General features: G+C 46.3%; 1 protein-coding gene across 5 annotated transcripts in view; it reads left to right on the plus strand.

Annotated features, from left to right (window-relative positions):
* AKAP13 (A-kinase anchoring protein 13) overlaps positions 1 to 19,658 on the plus strand; it is a 188,498-nt gene extending 168,840 nt beyond the window's left edge. For all 5 annotated transcript variants that reach the window (XM_072345260.1, XM_072345262.1, XM_072345263.1 and 2 more), the window contains 17 exons: positions 165 to 277; positions 709 to 855; positions 1,463 to 1,713; positions 2,351 to 2,476; positions 2,585 to 2,702; positions 3,213 to 3,461; positions 4,816 to 4,892; positions 6,087 to 6,268; positions 6,353 to 6,435; positions 6,734 to 6,913; positions 7,540 to 7,701; positions 9,448 to 9,518; positions 10,025 to 10,069; positions 10,638 to 10,688; positions 11,193 to 11,642; positions 13,129 to 13,441; positions 14,320 to 19,658. In XM_072345260.1, the coding sequence (XP_072201361.1) occupies positions 165 to 277; positions 709 to 855; positions 1,463 to 1,713; positions 2,351 to 2,476; positions 2,585 to 2,702; positions 3,213 to 3,461; positions 4,816 to 4,892; positions 6,087 to 6,268; positions 6,353 to 6,435; positions 6,734 to 6,913; positions 7,540 to 7,701; positions 9,448 to 9,518; positions 10,025 to 10,069; positions 10,638 to 10,688; positions 11,193 to 11,642; positions 13,129 to 13,441; positions 14,320 to 14,369 (2,668 nt within the window). In that variant the 3' untranslated portion in view covers positions 14,370 to 19,658. The remainder of the gene's footprint in view (positions 1 to 164; positions 278 to 708; positions 856 to 1,462; positions 1,714 to 2,350; positions 2,477 to 2,584; positions 2,703 to 3,212; positions 3,462 to 4,815; positions 4,893 to 6,086; positions 6,269 to 6,352; positions 6,436 to 6,733; positions 6,914 to 7,539; positions 7,702 to 9,447; positions 9,519 to 10,024; positions 10,070 to 10,637; positions 10,689 to 11,192; positions 11,643 to 13,128; positions 13,442 to 14,319) is intronic.
* Positions 19,659 to 20,051: the final 393 nt, after the last annotated feature.

Genomic DNA, 20,051 nt, shown 5'->3' on the forward strand with positions numbered 1-20,051 from the left:
GTTTGCTCCAATAACAGTGAGGATGGGAAGTGACAATGTGAAACGGAAAGCAGTGAGTTAGCCAAGCCATAAAGCCTGAGGTGTGATTCTGTAGAGAAGAAGCGCTGTCATTTAGAACTGCAGGTCTGGTTGTAAACAATATCCTGTCTTCTGTTCTACTTCAGGGTTGGGAATGATGACAGCTTAATACACACTTGGAAATTTCTGTCACAGTCCACGGACTCTTTACATAAAATTAGCCGGGTGAATGAATCCACTGAGTCACTGGTTGATGAAGGTAAGGCATCTCATGGCACTTACAGCAGGAGGAAGAACTCCGTGCTGCTTTCCAAAAACAGAAAATCCAGTCTGACAGTTCAGCTTGAGTTCTTCTTTTTTAATGGACAATTAAAGTGTGTTTAATGTCATGTTACAGTGATACCACACAGTAATTTCTTATTGAATTGTGGGAAAACATTTAGAAGGTTTCAGTTACAGTTGAGTTACTTGGAATTGAGCTTGAGGGCAAACATTTCTACTTTTGTTTTGTTCCTCCGGCCTGTTCATCCAGCCAGACACAGAACATGCCTTTTTATGCCGATATGAGGTTTTTTGTTGTGGGGACAGAGAAGATTTGCCATTTGCATTGCCATATTGCATTGATGGATGCAATACCTGTAGTGTTCAGATCTACCTGCAGCAGTTCACACTTAATGTTGCTTTATGAAGGTGCAGACATGAACGAAGGGCAGCTGATGGGAGACCTGGAACTAGATTCCAAGCAGCTGGAGGCAGAGTCCTGGAGCCAAGCAGTAGACAGCCTGTTTCTACAGCAGCAAAACAAGGATGTTGTCAAACGGCAAGATGTCATTTATGGTGAGACATGCACGGATGTTCGTTTTTCACTCATTTTAGATGGTCTCTTGATATATCCACAAACACATATTTCAGAAACCTTATGTCATTGAATAGGATCATTGACTGTGATTCCTCAGTAGCCAAAGTATCATTCTTACAACTCTTAGAAATATAGTGTGTTCTGTGAAAGCTTTGTCTTTCTGCTTTTCGCTTACCTGGAAGCTATAAAAAATGAATAAATACAAAATACCTCTTCCTTTTTGTCTGCTGATGATGTTTAAACTCAGTTACAGCACAGCAGCTAGCTAGCAAGTCCTCTCCTGCCTGATGCAAAAGCCATCCTGCATGACAGAATTTACAATGATGAGGCTGACAGTGAAATGTAGGAAGAAGGTAACAGTGCTCAAGGTTTACACCTGCCTGTGGTTCTTCATTGTGACTCTTCTGACCCAAATTCCTGCCACAAGCAAAGCCATTAATTGATATTTTGGACACCTGATGTGGAATTTTCTGACACCACTTAGAGAAGCCCAATTAGCTTGCTTGGAAGAGCTTCCTAATGATGGTTTTTCATTGTACTGTGCACCCAAGTTCTCTACCATGACCTTGTCTTAATCCTCTACAGAGCTCATGCAGACAGAAATGCATCATGTCCGCACCCTGAAGATAATGAATGACGTGTACAGTGCAGGGATGTTACAGGAGCTACAGTACGATCAGCAAGTTGTGGACAAGATCTTTCCCTGCCTGGAGAACTTGCTGCACATACACAGTCAGTTCTTCCAGCGGATTCTGGAAAGGAAGAAGGAGTCATTGGCAGACAAAAGTGAAAAGAACTTTGTTATCAAGAGGATAGGTGACATCCTGGTGAATCAGGTAAGCTGTGGTAATTGTGCTTCTGAGAATGCAGCTGGAAGCCAAGTGCTCCTGAGTTCTTGCTTCTCCCTCCCTCTCTCCTGCTTACACTTGTTAGGCAGCTGTACCCAATGGCACCTTCACACACAGACAAAATTCTCTACCTCTGATTTTCAAGCACTTTTTGCTCTTTTGGAGGAAGGTGTAATGATGGAAATTCAATCTGTTTATACTGTGGGAGAGAGAAGTATTTGGTAACAGACGCCACATGGTTTGACCCATAGCCAGGAGGAAAGACAGTAGCCGGCAATGAAATATGTGCAGTGCGTTTCTTGGCTGGTGTACAGAGAGGGAAGATATTTAACTTAGGGCTGGTTCTTGTGCTTTCCTTTATGTTTTCTCCCATTCTCCTTTTCTCTAACTCACTTTCTTTGGCTTTTAAACTCCACTGAGGTGCAGTCCCAGATTTTGTGTTAAGTGTGAATGCAGCAGAGCCACAGACTCCACTTGTGACTTTCTAGAGATTTAATTTCTTGGCTTAGAGAGCTTTGTGCTGATTTGCTTTCATAAAACTCATTGGAGAGACTTGACAGGCGCTGCTGGGATGTTGCACCAAGAGCTCGGTGGAAGTTGGATCTTTACATCTCTTGTCTTGCAGTTCTCCGGAGAGAACGCTGAGAGAATGAAGAAGACATATGGCAAATTCTGCGGGCATCACAATGAGGCAGTAAATTACTTCAAAGATCTGTACTCAAAGGACAAACGTTTCCAGGCTTTTGTCAAGGTAGGACCTGGTGAAAGAGAAACAGTCCATAGGGAGAAAAACTGTTTCCTTTCTGTGCTCCATTGGGCGCTTTGCTACAGAATTGAAATTTTTGGCTTTGTTTCATAGAAAAAAATGAGCTCCTCCTTGGTGAGACGCCTTGGGATTTCTGAATGTATCTTGTTGGTAACGCAGAGAATCACAAAGTACCCGGTCCTGTTACAGAGGATACTGCAGTACACCGCAGGTAGGGGCCAGTTCTTTTCTAAGCGTGTATTTGCTCATCAAGTGTGCGTTACCAGGACCTTTTTTTTCCTTAGATTTTCTTAGAATTGGCACATTAAGCCAATCGTCTCACACTGGTATAATGGGATAACCATGTTTCATCTCTCTGTTCGGTGTTAGTTGATCAGGTGCCTTGGTTTCGTTGATGTAGTCTAGCTAATTACAGAGCCAGCATGCTCAGGCTCCAGAGTCTTCCATCTTACTTCTTTTTTCATAACGGCTAAAAGATGTGGTTACTTTGCTCAATTCATATCTACTGTCTTGAAATATATTGTAACATCTCCCAACCTCAACCCTGTATGTGAAAGGTTTTGTGAAGCTCTCCTTAGGAGGGAAAGATGCAGCCTGTTGGGAGAGTATTAAGAAGTTATAATGCAGGAGTCTGAGAGGGAGAAGAGGAAGGAAGTAAAGGAAAAACAGGGATGTCCACGAGGATAAAGTGAAATGGAAATCTTTCTCTTTCTGTTCAAAGGAAATGAAGTGGAACATGAGGACTTGACTCAGTCATTAAACCTTGTTAAAGATGTGATTGCCGCGGTCAATAGCAAAGTCAGTAACTATGAGAAGAAAATGCGCCTTGATGAGATTTACACCCGGACAGACAGCAAGTCCATCATGAGGATGAAGAGTGGTCAGATGTTTGCAAGAGAGGACTTGAGACATCGGAAGCTCATCCGAGATGGGCCTGTTTCACTGAAAAATGCAGCTGGGAGGTTAAAAGGTAACACTTCCCTCTCTGGGCATAGAATTGCTCCTCAGATTGGTATCCCCAGTACCTATTCTGCTGCTCTGACAGCCTTTGACAGCAATTTCAAATCGGTTATGGTTTATTTTGACGTGTTGGAAACAGGAAGTTTGTTTGTTTTCCGTGCTTCCAAGATTACTAATGTCTTCATAAGGTGGATGAAGCAAGTTATGCTGCTGTTGTGAAATCCTGTGATAGGCACAGGCTGCATTTGTATTTCTAAGTCACAGAAATGCCTATTCTGTAGTGCAGGTTCTCAGCAAAAGCAGGACCTGTCGATCCCAGTAGGGGTGCAGCTGGCTCTGATCCTTTGGCAATTTTGTGGTACTTTAGGTGGAGCAGAGAGAAATTTGGGAAGAACTTTTTCTTGCATCTTGTCAGCATTTCACCTCTTGCAGAGTGCACAGAAAATATAGTGATGGAGATGAATGGGGTCAAGTGCTGACTAGTGCAGACCTCCAAGGGCTTTGAGTTCATTTTGCAGCTTTGATTAAAGTTTGGTGGTTCTTTTATCCAAAGCAGATCCTGTCATCCTAAAGCAGAATGGAAGGAATTACCGTGGGATGATTTCACTTTTTGGTTTGCTTCCTGTGTGTCACAAGATTTCCCAAGTACATAACACAAAAACTCTTTGTACTGAGGGATATGGGTGGGGTATTATACTTGGTACTTAGTGTGCAGCTTTATGCTATGTCATTAGGAGACTTGGAAGGCTGTATATGTACTTTGGGAAATGTTTGTATTCTGATTGAAAATCTTCTCAATTGCTTGATGCTGTGCTTCCTTCCACCATGAAATAAAGGTCCTGCATCTCAAGCTGGGCTCTGTTAGCTCCCCTTGGAGTTAGCAGGGGTTTTGTTTGTCTGTGAGCAGAGCTGGTGGTGGCTTCTGAAGTCACTGTTTCCTGTAAAGAAACTGCAGCTGACAAATGTTGCTGTTGCTCAATAATTTACACTCCCCCAAACTCCTCTTTGAAAAAGACATAAAACCCCCAACTTCCTGCGCTGATGCTTTGCTCGTGGGCTGAAATATCGATTGCTTCAGAAAACAATTCCATTCCATGTCTCCAGTTCTTGCTGCTATTCCATGTCCTACCTATGGGCAGTTCATAGCTGGAGAGCAGCCCTCCCACCCAGGGGGGGGGTTCCCAGGGCAGCTCTGTATTACATGGCCCTTCCAGCATCTAACCAGGAGTTGCACAGCACTGCAGGCTGATCCCAGACCAGCCCTTGTGCTCCCCAGTGGCCAGTGTTATTAAAAGATGAATCTGCGTAGGACTGTGCTGTGTGGGTGGTTATACAGCACCTATATAATGTTTTTCCTTTTGCAGAAGTCCAGGCTGTTCTCCTCTCTGACATGCTCATATTCCTTCAGGAGAAGGACCAGAAATATGTCTTTGCCTCACTGGTAAGTTTTCAACCTTCTCTTCTCCTTTGCTTTTCTGAGTGAGGGTCCTTTGGTGTGTGTTATGCAGTAAAACCAGCCGCTGCCTGCTAAACAACTTCATTTTCCTGCTTAGAACATTTCTATTTGTTGGGCGAGCTGTTTTGTCAATTGGAAAACACGTCATTGTTCCACACCTCCCCCTGGTGATTTCTGCAGTGCCTTGGCACCACTGATAATTGGCCTTGAAAATCCTCCTGCCACTCCACACGCCTTCTCCTTTTCAGTTTGTGCAAACTGAAGCCATGAGCTGGGGGGGATGGAAAGTAATGGGATAATGCAAACGTTGTGAAAACAAATCTTAGCAGATGATGATGTTCTCATATATTATGAAGTGCTAGAGAGGAGGCAGGGAACACCACTGCAGTAAATGCAGCAGAGCAGCGTACAGATAAATGTCAGAAGAATGTGGTTGTAATGCACCAAACCAAAACCTATCACTTCTGAATGCAGTCTCCTAAAGGTCGAGGCGCACTACACAACGGTAGTCTGGTACCTAACTAGGTCTGTTAGGACTGTACCTTGCAGACACAGTTTAGACTGACTAAGCCTTGTGTCCTTTTGGCCCTTGGAATGGAAGCAATGGGATTTTTTAACCCAGTGGGATATTTTAACCCAGGCAGGCTTACTACGCAGGGACCATAGCACACAGTGAGCACCCTCTTATGTACAAGTCTTGTCCATTGCAGGAGTCCACTGGGAGCTTCTGAGAACAGGCAGGTTTCTGTGGGACTTGAAAATAAGGTGTTACTCCATCCAAGGGTGAGACTGTGAAGATAATATGTGTGAAGCAGCTGCTAGCAAGCTTCACTGCATTGAAGAGGCTGTAACATAAATGACAGATTCAAGAGTGTGGGCAGGAGGAGATGAGATCAAAGGTCTGCCAGGGATAGAGCAAAGTATGGTAGAGTTTTCAAAGCCCCAAACTCCATTTTAAATTGCTTCTCTGTTGAAATGGACCAAAGTGAAATTGCTTTTCCTACAGGAATGATGGAAGAAAGCAAGCCCTTCTCTGTTTTGTGGCCCCGGCAAAATGCTTTTTATTTTAATCAGCCAGTTGCTTCAAAAAATATTTACTACCCAAGAGCATTCGCTGCATCAGTAGTGGGACCTTTAGAATGGTAGTTCATTTCCTCACCCATTTCTTTCCATCTGAAGGACCAGAAATCCACTGTGATCTCTCTGAAGAAGCTAATTGTGCGGGAAGTGGCTCACGAAGAGAAGGGTTTGTTCCTGATCAGTATGGGTGTGAAAGATCCTGAAATGGTGGAGGTGCATGCCAGCTCCAAAGAAGAGCGGAACGGCTGGATACAGATCATTCAAGACACAATAAGTACCATGTAAGCTACCAAGCTGCTCCAGAAAGGTGAGCGATGCATATGGTGGTGTTCTGACTGTTACTGAGATGTGTCTCTTTCATGCAGGGATAAAGATGAGGATGAAGGAGTCCCTTGTGAGTCTGAATTTGAAAAGAAACTGTCAGACACAAGAATCAGGGCACTGAAAGGTAAGGAACTGCCTAGGACAGCAGTTGTTGTATTGGGTTTTGTGACCGTGTGCACAGTTGAACTTTTTCAGGGGAATGAGGATCCTGCATCCAGCCAATGGTTGCAGTCCTTGTTTTGCACCTCACCTTGTTTACAGCCCAATGCTTTGTGCCTGCTGCATGCAGTTGCTGTGCAGGATTGCAAGGGGCAGAGCTGTGTCACCACGTTCCACTAGATGGGGCCAATATCTCAGGAATCACTCTCCTTCCTGCCCAAAGCTTTTCAGTCTTCATTCCTGTTTTCTGCTCACCTTCACAGAACAACTTCAGCAGAAGGATAAGCAGATCCTTCTCTTGCTGGAGGAAAAGGCCAAAATCTTCAGTGACATGGCAGACTCCTCAATGCAAGAGGACATGCCGGGTTCCAGACTGCTCTTCAGAGCCAACACTGAAGAAGCACCAAAAGGAGAGGCCATTATGAAAACCGCAATAAATGAAGGTGAGCAAGTCAGCGTGGCACTAAACAGCACTCTCACCTTCAGTGAATCCCTTGGTTCTCAAGCACAGTGTTTACATGGGCAGCCTGTTTGTTCCCAGTGAATGAATAACAGCATAGATAAGAAGGTACTGCTACTCATGGTGTTGTGGCAGGGACAGAGAATGAGAATCAGGAAAGGAAGCAGATATTGATGGCTGTTGAAAGAAGGCACAAAAGAAATCTCAGCATAGAGAACAACCCTGTGTTGAACCTGAGCTGAGGCCAGGGACAGCCCAATATTTCATCCTTGTCTGAAATACAGACCATGTTGTCTTTCACTGTGCTTTGGGCTCAGCAAGGTTTGGGGGGGGGGGGGGGAGGTTCCAGTTCCTGCAGGTATTCAGGGTCTCTGCAAGAAGCAAGCAGTCTGTTGGCAAATACAAGTGCAACTTTTCAGTGTGTTTTTTGGAAAGACTGAAAATCATTAAATGCTGTCATGAGCTTTTGCAAAGGAGACACATATGGTTTGTGTCTCTGTAGAAACATTTCTTCTGTAGTACAGAAAAACACGTGAAGGTAGAGATGGAAGTAGCTCAAAAAGCCTGAGGTGGTCTGTAACAGAGAGATTGCTGATTTTATCTTCCCAGTGGAACTGCTGCAAGAGCTGGTGAACAGGAACCTGGGCAGCACCCTCGTGCAGCAGCTCAGCAGTGCCACCATTGACGAGGAAGGAGTCGGCCCCATCTCTCTTCCTAAAAGGGCAGAAACTTTTGGAGGATTTGACAGTCACCAGATGAACGCCTCCAAGGGTAAGTAGTTATGTGCTCCCACAGCAGCGTTTGTTAATGATATTTCATGTCATCCTGTCCTGTGCTTTCTGAAGGACTCCAGCAGATGGTCTGTTTGGATTACTCTCCTCTTCTGCAATGCTAGCAGATAGATTAAATATCGGATTAGGAAAAAAGGTACAGGTGAAATGGTAGTTAAGAACTTGTGGCTATGCAAGTATTAATCATGTGAACTCTTCACTCCTGTCTGTCTGTTTTCTCTCTAAATCATTTTTCCGACTTTACTTACATGCTTACAAGCATTTGGCTTCATTACAAAGTGCCTTCTTCGTGTTCTTCCGCCTGCAGTTCTGTTCTTCATCCTTCAGTTACCTTCCAGCAGGAGACTGGGGCTGTTGCCTTTGCGAATGGATGATGATACTGCTGTGCCAAGCACCTTCCTCTGTCTGTGCTCTCTGTGCGTTTGTGTTCCACATGCAACTGCATGTGTTATTCCTGCAATTAAGTCTCTCTCAAGAAAATGAGTGAATATTCATTTCAGCTGCAGAGTTGGCTGCTTCCCAATGCTCTCTTTCTTTCCCCTAGTCATCAGAAACTTCCCTGTCCTCAAATTCCTTTCTCTGTGGTCTCTCTCATGCTCCCAATACAGCCAGTTTTGCTGCGCTAGTGTCTGTCTCAGCATTGGGATGTTGGACCCCGTCTGACCTTCTGCATTAAAGGAGCAGTGTTAGCTCCAGACAGTCAGACATGAGAACTATGTAGAGATTTTCCTGGCTATTGGAAAGCTGCAAAGCTCTCAACAGGCCTTGTCATCATCATGACAAATATATTCACGCTGGAGGGGGTTGGCTGTTCAGGGCTGGGCCTCTTTCTGTTGTAGTGATGAATGAATGGCACAACCTCAGGCTGTTCATTGCCCAGCACTCTCCTCCCTCCTTGTTCACTGTTGCCTGTTTTTTGTTTGATGTGTGATTTCCCCCCCCCCCCCCCCAGAAACACCATCTTTTGAATTAGATTGTAGTTCAGTAGTTGTAGAGTCTTGGGAGATGTTAAGAAAATAAAGCATGGCCTGTTTATTCAGCTGTGGAAGGTCCAATGATGAGATGCAGCGTAAAAAAAAGGTCTGCTAGGAGGGTGAGGGTCAGCCTTTAGTAGCAAAGTCTGCCTTGGAAGGGTGGTGAGAAAACAGGTCTGTGATGGCTGCAGCCTTCCTGGCCCCATGAGTCAGTTCAGTGCTTGGAAGCAGCGATAGGAGCCATGCAGAGAGAAGCTAGACAAAGATGTCCAGTGTCCCTTTGAAGATAGAGGTTTCTGATGACTAGGACTTGTTAACATAAAATCACAGAGCAGTCTAACCCAGCTGCAAATTACATTTGGACAGAGAGGCACTGAAACTGTACCTGCAGTAATATGCTCTGAGATGTTATGGCTATTTTTCTCCATCTGCCTTTGTTCTGCCTCATGACTTGTTAGCAAATATGGGTGTTTTTTGTGTGTGCAGAAAGCACTTTGGCGGCTAGACAGAGCACAAGTTAAAGGTGTATGTCGAATTTATCAGAGCACTGTTTGAAACCAAAGTCAGTCTTTGTCTGAATTCGCACGTCGAGTGCATGAAGGAAGCAAATACATCTGGTTGAAGTGCATAGAGCTCTGTGGCCCCCTCTTGTGACACATCTCAGTTGTCAGTATGAAATCTCAGACACAAACAAGTTCATCTGTGGCTTAAGACATTGAATAACCAGTGTTGATGCTGGCTTCTCGCTTTAGGTGGAACAAAGGATGAAGGTGACGATGCTCAGGACCTACGGAGAACAGAGTCAGATGGTGTTTTAAAGAAGGTATTGCATGGTTTATCTGTGGTGCCACTCTGAGTTCAAGAAGGTGATAACTCAAGTCTTGAAAAAGGCCTGAATTTGTTGGCAAGGAGATGTATCCTAATAACATGAAATAAAATGGGAAGTGCAGAATCCAAAACACTGCTGTAGCTAAAATCCTGACTCGAGAACCATTTCATATCAGTAATATTCCTTTGTGGCAGAGGCTGTGCCATCTGTCTGCAGCTCAGCCGAAGCATGTGTTTAATTATGCATCATTACTGAAATGACAAGGTCACATAGAACCTTGCACCTATTCTTCCTGGGGATCAATTCATCACAAAACTCCAAATGATACCTTATTAATATGTGATTTGGTGCCATTCTAACTCACCTGAAAACATACAGGAATGGTCCCAGAATCGAATGTGGAGGGGAGGGGGGTTAACGTGTCTGTCATTAGTTCAGCTTCACAGCACATTTGTTACTATTTCTCATTTGTCCTCATATTAAATGCGATCTTTTCACAGGCTGGAAATGCGAACCTGATGTTCATATTGAAAAGGAACAGCGAGGTAAGAATCGATTCTGTTGCTGTTTTCTTCACTTAAGTGATAAGTGAATTTGTCTCAATAGGTGATAATGTAAAAGAAAATACATTACTTTAGCTGGAGCACACGTGGACTTTTAAGCACATTCAGCTGAACCCACTGTGTCGTTTATTTGTTTAACCTTGGATGTTCAGACAGGGAATTCACTAATTGTCATCTGCTTGCCAGCGGGATGATATGTGCTGATTATAGGCATCAGGGGTTAATTACCACTAGGATGTGCAGGACTGTATTTATTGTGCATCTGCAGACAGAGGGAGTTTAATTTTATGTTGCAGGTGCAGTGATTTGGGGCAATTAGATTTCTATTCTCCCTTTGATACACATTCATAACTCCAATTAGCATTAAATTCAGAATGAGAAGCTGTTCTCTCAATGCTGGCTACTGCACCAATACTGCAAAAAACATAGGATGTAGAGGGATGGCCATGCAGCTTGGACTCAACTGTTGGTCACAGTGGAAAAGAAAGTTGCTTTACTACTGTCCTGGCACTAAGTGGGGTCTAATAAGAGTGCTGTTGTTTTCTTGCAGCAGGTCCTTCAAAGTGTTACCAGCCTCCGTAAGCTGCTCAGTGCTCTGCAGGTATGCTGCCCTCTCATTCTGCTTCCAAATGCTGCTTGCCCAAACCACGGAACAAGCTCTCCCTGGAGCCTTCTCCTCTCCAGGCTGAACAAGCTCAGCTCCCTCAGCCCTCAGCCTGCTTCACCCCTCTGATCATCTTTGTGGCTTCTTCTAGACCTGCTCTGGCAGCTCCACATCTTTCTTGTGTTGTGTGTTCCAGGCCTGGATGCAGTCCAGGAGCTCTTCCTTTTCCCCACTCCTGCATGGCCCAATACCCCGCAGCAGACTTGCATTTCAGCCTCCTGGCACAGCAGCAGTAATCAGCTGCTGCCTGGCACACTGCTTGCATTTGGGAAGCTGTATGGCATGTGGAGGTTTAGACCTTGACCAGCAAAGCTGCCACTGCAGCTGAATGCTAAACGTGGTTGAAAAAGATGCAGTTCTGTGGTGCCCTGAGCTGCTCAGATGTGAAGCTGCTCACCCTGGAGTGAGCACTGCAGTGATGTCTCCCTCCTTCCCTCCCAGGGTGTTGTTCTACAGCAGGACACCTACATCGAGGGCCAGAAGCTGGCCTTGAGTGAGAGGGCTCTGTCCCGAGGCTTCTTCCGCCCAGCCTCGCTGCTGGAGCAGGAGAAGCAGCGCAACCTGGAGAAGCAGCGCCAGGAACTCGCCAACTTGAAGAAGCAGCAGGCTCAGCACCAGGAGGAGAAGCGGAGGGCAGAGAAGGAGTGCGAAGCACGGGAGAAGAAGCTGGCGGAGCTGGAAGTCCAACTGGCCAAGAGGGAGGAGGAGATCCAGAAAGGGTGGCAGGAGCTGGAGTGCAGGCGGGAGGAGCTGCTGCAGTTGAAAGCCTCCTACCAGCTTGAAACGGAGAAGCTCCACAGTAAGCAGAAGCAGCTGGATAAGGAGTGGGAGCAACTCAGGAAGGACATGGAGCGACAGCCTCAAACGTGGTTGGAGCATGATGACAACCAGGTAAATGCTGCCAACAGGCAGGCTCCCACAGCTGTGCTCTGCTGGGAGCTCCCAGCCGGCTGCCTGCCCTGCGGCACCAACTGTCTGGCTTTAGCCCAGCCCTGGGTATGCAGGGCCTGAAGCTTAAAGCTGGGTCTTTCCTTATACCTCAAAAGCCACTGAAGCCTTGCTGCTGAGCTCTTCCCACTTCCCGGTGCCTCTGTTTGGCAGAGGCACATGGGAAGGATGCGCTGGGATGTCTGAAGTGTTGCCTTCCACATTCACTCCACGTGGGTTTGGCTTTGTGGAGCATTGAGGCCGGTGAGGATTTGTTCTCAGGAACAGCCCAAACGTTGCTGCTCACCCTTTGGCATCGGGTGGCCCTGTGAATGCCTTTCTGTTTGCAGTATGTGGGCTTAAGTCTGCCCCTACAAGCATTACCTCGCAGAGAGGAGTGTTGTCCCTGGTCCTAAGGAGGCCAGACTCCTGCACCCTGGATATGGCCCGAAGGTCACTTGCTCCGGTGTGAGAAGCTTCTGGTGTAGGACTGTCCAGAGCTAAAAAGCACAGTTCTGTGCTGTACATTTTTTAGCACAGTGGGCAGAGCATGCATCAGTTTGCAAAACATGGGCTGAGTTTGAACCTTAAGCCAGCTGTTGAACGTTTGTTTGTTTATAACTCCCTGATTTTGAGTGCAATTTGCTTAGAGCTCTAACAAAATTAGCTTGTAAATGCTGGATTGCGGAACTGAAATTATTTTGGGTGCCTGAATGGACTAATTGCGGAGCTCAGCAGTAAGCTCTGTAAAAGCAAATCACCCAGGGAGTGCCTGCTCCCTCCCAGCCCAGCCCCAGTCAGGCCAGGGGCACACAGCACAGCTTCCTCAGCATCCATCAGCACGCAGGGGCATGGGGTGCTATGGGAGAGGCTGAGAGGTAAAGTAACTGAGGGCTCGGGATCAAGGGAAGGAAGCTCCTTCTCATGCAGGCATCTCACTGACAGTTCAGAGCTATTAATAGAGGGCTCGGCGAGGCTTTGTTGAGCTGTTGTTTTGATCTTCCCTTTGAATGCGAGGGCTCAATTATACCCTGAGACAGACGTTAAGAAAAATCAAGGAAATGTTTTGCTTTCATCTTTCTCTTGGGAAGGCTTCCTTTGCCACATGCCCGGCCGGTGCTGCATGCTGCCCGGAGAGGCACACTCCTCTTGGCCTGCTGCCACTGTCTGTGTGCACTAACAGTGCTTGGGTGAGTCGTGGTATCGAGATCTTAGAGAATGTTTGCCCTTGGCTTGTTGATTTTACATGTGGGAGTAAAAGATACTGGAGCGTTAGTCTGTACTCATCGCCTGTACTCACACAGAAAGGGCTTTGCCTGGACGGCTTTGCTTTGTAGCTGCTGAGTGGGTGGTGGTCTCTGTGAGTGGTCTTGGAAACATCTTTTCTCTCTCCAGATTCCCCGCTGCCCTCTTTGGTGCACCAGTGAAACTTGTTTCGTTTCTTTTATAGGTGTCAAATCGACATGAGAAACTTGCAAGGGTTTGCTCCCAGTCCAGCCTGGAAGGCACCTCCAAGCAGAAGAGCCCCTCGTTCCCTAAGCAAGGGCACTCTGATGTAGAACTGTCTGTCTCCCCCAAAAGGAACAATCTTTCAAGGACACACAAAGAGAAAAGCACTTCCCATTTGCTTAGCACAACAAACCAGACTAACAAGGCAGCTGAGGAACAGCCCCAGATGCCTACTCGCCTCTTCAGTTTATCCAAACCAAAGGAAAAGAAGGAAAAGAAGAAAAAGGGCAGGGGACATCGCTCCCAGGAATCTGGTGAGTGTCAGGGGGTCGAATCTGGTGAGGGTCAGGGGGTCGAATCTGGTGAGGGTCAGGGGGTCGCAGATGGGTTTTTATGGTCAGTGAGCTGGAATTCCCCACCAGCCAGTGAACCTGTGGAAGCCATGTAGCCTTGAACAGAGATGGTAACAGAGACGGACAGAGAAGACCAGGTGTGATGAGTGGAATTCCCAGCTTCGAGTGACCTCCTCTGTGGACCTTTCTGCCTGCTCTGCAGCCACTGGGGCTGTCAGGGGGACATGTTGCCTCTCTTCTCCTTCCCTTCCATGTCCTATTCTATGCAGCTTCCACAAGCTGGCTTCTCTCTCTGTTTTTCAGCTTGCTCTGCCTCAGAGGGGATCAGGCTTTCACTCTTTCAGAACCTGCGTGGAATCTTCTGGTCTGCCTTGGGACCCTCCAGCAGCAATGCTGACATTTATAGCTCTGTTGTAGCTTGTAAGCAATGTCTCCAACCCTTCCTGTGCCCTGTCCCATCCCCTGTGCTGGTCTGCCTTGTCTGTTGATTTAAAAACTAAACGTGTTTGGGTTTTTTTTTTTGCCCCCATCGTTTTTCATCCCCATAGCACTTAGTTCTGGACTTCAGACCTCTTGCCCCCCATACACAATGTGATCTCAAGCCTTCAGGTGACCAGCTGATCCATCTCAACTCATTGATGTTTTCCAATTCACGTTCAGGAAATTCAGCAGTTTTCCTAATGGCTGTAATTTCCTAATCGTTCACTGGGACTGGACATCTTTCAAGGTCCCCAAAGGACTGGGCAGAGCAACAGGGTTTCCACATACCTGAAGGGAGTCCCACCCTGCTTGCTGTGTTGCTGTATTCCCATAGTGATTCCCACTTGTTTTCCCCTCAGATTCTCATTCATCGGAAGCACCTCCAGAGGGTGAGGAGATCTTCTGCTGAGTGGGGACGGCTCCATTGGTCATTCTCAGCTTTCATACAGTGGACATCTCCCTGCCCGACCCACAGCACAGTGCTGGTGCCTGCACCTGACAAGCGTCTGGAGGTTTTCATTAAAACGTTCTGAAAGTTTATAAAGTGGTGGGAAAGGGCCTCTTTCCTTGGGTTTGAGTGTGTTGTCACCACAGAGGCTTCTTGCACAGCAAGTGGTACCATCTCCTTGTGAAAACCTGGATTCAGGTCGGTTGGGACGGATGTCTGCAGTCTGCTCGTACTGCTAAGGGATGAGAGAACATAGCCTTAAGGGGTCTGTGCCTTCATATTCCCCTTTTCTGGGGAAGGTAACCAAAACCAAGCATTCAGAAAAAGATTAGGACTCTACAAATGGTGCATACACACTGGCATATATAGATATACTGTACATACCCATCTCTGTATCTGTGTATCCACTGGGATATGCTTAGGTCTGTACAGCCAAACTGAGCTCGGCCTGTGGGGATAAGTGATGCCTGATGACTTTCAGGGAGCGTGTAGATATCAAATATCTTGCCCCACTGCCTCGGCTGTAACACCACTGACCCACACACCCCTTGGTGCTCATGGTGCGGGTGCTGGGTTTCAGCAAGGTACTGCACACCAGGGAAGAGTAACAGTGTTCAAAAGAAAGGAAAAAAAACAGGAAACAAATAAAATTGAAGATTTCCAAAGAGATTTACGTGGGGCAGAGGAGTCGCATGTCAAACTGTTTCCAGAATCAAGCAGAACTTGGAGTATATTTAAAGTGATGCAGAGAAGAGAAACTGAGGAGGCTTGGAAGGCAACCCTAGGAAGCCAGGACAGAAGGTCATCAAGTAGGAAGAACGCTAAGCTGCTTTTGTTAAGCCCTCTCTTGGAGCTACAGCTCACTCCTTCCTATAAAGACTTGTATTGCTAGAATCTGTTTCCCCAGTTCTTGACACCCCTTCAGGCAAGCCTGATGGCTTACAGGAGAGGTGGCTGGAAATCTGCTTTGAGGGACCTTGGTTCTGTTATTTGCGCTTTCTTTCCTCCACTCTTTACATTACCTCTAGGCTTTTCTTCCTCTGGATTTTGTCAGCTTCTCCAGCTTGTTTCTAAGGCAGAGCACCAGCAATTTCAGAGCACATTGGTGCAATAGGTCAGAGCAGAGTGAACTCTGAGGAGACAGCTCTTCAGTCCCATGCCTGTGCAACACTGTGCACTTGTCTCTGGGCAGAAATAGATATTTGCATGGACAAAACCGCTGTGCAGCAGGTCCAAAGGCTGGCATGCCAAGTGCATGTCCTTCATTGTATGAGCACATCTGTGTCACCCTCAGCAGAAGGGGAAGGTTTGAGGACAGCTCTCGATGCAGAATCAAAGAGTCATTTCAGTTGGAAAAGACCTGTAGCATCATCAAGCTCAATTGTTCACCTAGCACTGCCAAGTCTGCCTCTAAAGCAGCATATGCCGACAGTGAGGTGTTTATACAGCTGTGGAGTACAGCAGGCAAGAGGAATGCAGCAAGCCACTTCTGTTCCCTGCACGATTGTTCCAAACCCTCTGAGGTCAATTGGCCAAGTGCATCTGTGAATGGAGATAGGACGTTATCAGCTCCAAAACAACTTGAAGGTTTACTCTGAGTTGGAAGCTGCTGAGCACATTTCCTTCCCTACCAGTTTTGCTTTAATGTAAAAAAAAAACAACCAAACCCACGCAGCAGCACAGCAGTTGTTCAGTTGCACTGTTGTTTGATTTAGCTTCTCCCAAGCTAGGAACACGCAGCAGTTTGCAGAGTCGGGTGCTGATGCAGGTGAGGGGGATGCTCCGATGATCTGTACAGGAGCCCTGAGAGCCACCTGCTTGCTCTTGAAGCTCTCTGAACTACTAAAATGAAATGAAAAGGGGGAAAAAAAAAGGAAGAAAGGAAAAAAAAAAAAGGGTTGAGATTGATTTTTACTTTGCTTTTTTTTGGTTAATGTTATTTGGTGCTCGTTCTTAATTGCAAGCAGGGCTTGCAAAATTATTTATCTTTCTGTTTATTTGAAAGAGGTTTTGTTTTTTGCTTTAAGGAAGTTTACTTGGTTTTATGTTTTTATTTTGCTTTTTTTGGGGGGTTTTGGTTTTTTTTCTTCCCTTTTTTTTTTTTTTTTTTTTTTCTTTCCCCATTTTGTTTTTATTTTCTTACCAAGAGAATTGGTAAACCCAGCATTCTGATTGCCTGCTTCCTACCCAGCCGGGCTGTGGGCAGTGCTGTGCTCAGAGTGACATGATTTCAACTGAGAGCTTTCTGTAAAACAGAGCATCTTTAGGCCAGAAAAGTCTGAGAAGAGAAATGGTGACTTTAGACAAGAGTTCTCCTATCAACTCTTTTCTTTGGTTAAATATTTAACTTGGGTTTTCTCATGTTTCTTGGAGGCAAAGGGAGAGCAAAACACCACAGGGTCCTGCAGTGCTGTCAGGGCCTGGGTGGATGTCTGGGCCGATCTGGGCAGCTCCGCTTGGCTGGAAGTGTTGGTGTTATCTTCTCAACAAGAAAAGCACCCGCTGAGCAGGTTAGCTTCTGCCCCACTGTTTGCATGGCTGGGAAAACACATGTGCCAAGCTGAAGTTTTTGGAAACCAAACCAGTGCATGCATGGCTCATTTAGTGTTGTATAAACAGAGAGCAGGTCCTCGATGTTTCTGAGCATTCCCTGGAGTCTCCAGTGGCCTTTGCCAGTCTGAGCATCCCGGTGTCTTTTTTCCACCGCTGCTTGAAGTCACAAAGCAGGGGAATGTTCTGTAGCTCTGAGAAGGGCCTCAGTACGGAGATCCAGGGCTGCAGAGCTGAGCCTACCTGGTTTCAGTCCCTTTTCTGACCTGAACAATCCAAAACGAGCACCCAGGGCCATGGCTGAAAATAGTGTTTGCTGCATGATCTCCAAACGTCCATTTGTCAAAGATGCTGTGGGTTTGAATCAGAGCTATCCTGAAGGGAAATACTGCACATCAAAGCTGTTTGTGTCTGACATCGCAGCGGGCAGACCTTTGTCCCTGGAGGATGTACACTGCTACATGACTCACTTTGTTTGGATTGAAGCCTTTACTCCCACGCTGCTTCTTCCTTCTGTTACCTTTAGGAAGGTGAGGACTTGTTTTTACCTCTTCAGCCTTTTGTTTTTTCCCACTCAGGTTTTCTTTGGAAATGCTTGGCATAGGTTCCCAGAGTCTGCTTCCCACTCTGATCCCTGCAGGTTGCTTAAGGTTGTCTGCCTAGACTGCAGTCCCAGTTTTACAGCACCTTTTCCCAGCCTTAAAATTGTGTTTGCTTCAGCTCCAGGCCCGGCACCCATCCTACAGGTGCCGAGAGCATGTTTTTCCTTCAGCCCAACCTGGCGTCAGGCCTGGTTCCCAGAGCCTCAATCCCACTCAAGAGTACCCAACCCTCCTCATTCCATATGGGGTTCCTGGGGCATAGAACAGTTTTGGCACTGTCTCAGATGAAGTACAAAGGTGGTCAGTATCAGCTGGGAGCACCAGCAGACCTCCGGGAGCAGGGAGCAGCTGTAGGTGTAGGACTTGGTGGAGGTGTGTGGGGTTTGCCTTAGTTTCTCTTAAATGATGTGATCATCTCAGCATGTGACTTTTCTCTCAGTGTGATGCCTTAAAGCACTTTAAATGGAACTGGTTGTGTCACTTTTCAGTTTGGTTACATGGAGACAATCAGCTGTGTAATTGCTTTCCCTTCTGCATGCCCAGCACAGCCCAAGCTGCACAGAGCAGTGTTACCAGCACCAGCCTGCCCTTGTTCTGGGAGGGGACAAAGGGCCAAGCGTTTGGTATTATCATTAGACCAAAGTGGATGTGAATGTGACTATGGTCCCACTGCAGGCAGGGTGAGTCCTTTCCCCACGGAAGATCCCAGCAGTCATTTGCTTACGAAGCCCCCTGGCCTCACACCATGGCACTTAGGAGCAGGCACCAGGAGTGGAGCAGTTAGCTTCTGATGGCCTGGCTGTGTCACCCTGTATGACCTCATGCTACCACCACCCTCCTTCTCCTCCTTCTCTTGGAGTTTGACCACTGCTGAGAAGCAATGCCATGAGCTCGAGCGGGTTTGTACAGCCTACCAAAGGCAAGAGCATTTGTAGAGCCTGAAGTCTTTACACCTTCCTTGCTGCATGAGGATATCTCAAAGCTGTTAGTGAAATGCCCAAACACAGTCCTTCCCATTGCCACCAGGTCAGGAGAGGTTCATCCGATACCAAACACCAAGGAAGCTGTGTAGGGTGTCTGGCACAGAACAAGGGAGGAATGGGCAGGGGCCACAGGAGAGAGCATCTGCTTACATCCCACAAAACATTCCTTGTTAACCAGAAGTCTGGAAGTTATTCTGCCTGCTGGTCAGGTTTGGGAATTCAACATAATTTAAGGCACCCTTTTAAAGAAAATACAAACCCCAACCCTCCCCTACTGCTCCTAACTCTTGCGTCGCTTGTCAGAAGGGGCAGCAATCAGCGATGAGTTCTTGACCCGACGATGCAGCTAAGTTTTAAAGATAGGCGAACTGAACTGGAGACACCTCTGGCTCCCGGGGCACGGGAAGCACAGCGCCAGCTCCCGGCCCACCTGCATTATGGGGCTCGGTGCTTTTCCTTCCACACGCATTTCATTGACACTGATGCTTTGCCCAAATATATTCTGCTTCCTTCGCTTGGGGGGGGGGGTTGGGGGTCAGGATGACGTTCACTGCTTGGCCTACAGCTGTGAGCTTTGTGTGTATTTAAGCTGTCTATAGGTATCAATCATTTCCATGCTCTGAAAGTATTTTATTGCTCTATCGATATTAAACGGTGACTCAACAAAAAACAATCTGACTTCCAGTTCAGTTCGCCTATGGTTAAAGTTTAGCCTGGTGTTTGTTTTGTACTAATATGGAATGCACTTGAGTAATGCCCAGGGCGTTAGGAGGTGTATTACAACAAGCCCGTATACCTCTGCCTTTGGTTTGTTTCTTAAATGAAAAAGAGAAAAAACATGCTTTGCATTTTCATGTTGAACCCATTAAAAGTTTTAAAAAGAAAAAAAAAAAAAAAATTATAAAAAAAAAAAGAGGGTAAAACCTAATTGCTGTATGTTAATTTGTAATTATGTAAAAAGTGAGCAGGTTATTGACTGTAAAATTCTTCAGTTTTTTTCTGTAACTTGCCAGAAACCATTAGGTTTTGTAACAAGCTTTTATTTATCTTCCTTTTTAGTTATTGGCATCAACCTCTTGTAAAGTCATTTTTCCTCTAAATAAATTTGATTTTAAGTCTGAGTTTTTTACCTGATTTCTTCGCCCCCCCAATCCCCAATCCCCAATCCTCTTGGTATTCCTGTTGTTGACTTTGTGGTAGTGGGGGGGGGGGCAAAGCAATAGCTGCAGCCCTACCTGTAATCAAACCTTTGCATGGCTTTTATCAACAGGGTTCCACCACGGACTCTTTATTTGTTTCCTCTTTGAAGATTTGCATGCTGCTGAAGGGTCGTAGTGATGCTCAGCTCTTTCGCCCGCTTTTTTTCATCCTTTTACAAGAAGAGGAAGTGTCACAGCATTACGTCAGCCACTTCAGCTCCCAGGTAGGCTCCTGGCACCGAGATAACAGGCAGGTGGTGGCTGCAGGTGCTCTTATGTCCTGTACTTTCAGTCACCCACTGAAATTAA

The sequence above is a fragment of the Excalfactoria chinensis genome, chromosome 10, assembly GCF_039878825.1.
Source record: "Excalfactoria chinensis isolate bCotChi1 chromosome 10, bCotChi1.hap2, whole genome shotgun sequence".
In the NCBI taxonomy this organism is placed as follows: domain Eukaryota; kingdom Metazoa; phylum Chordata; class Aves; order Galliformes; family Phasianidae; genus Excalfactoria; species Excalfactoria chinensis.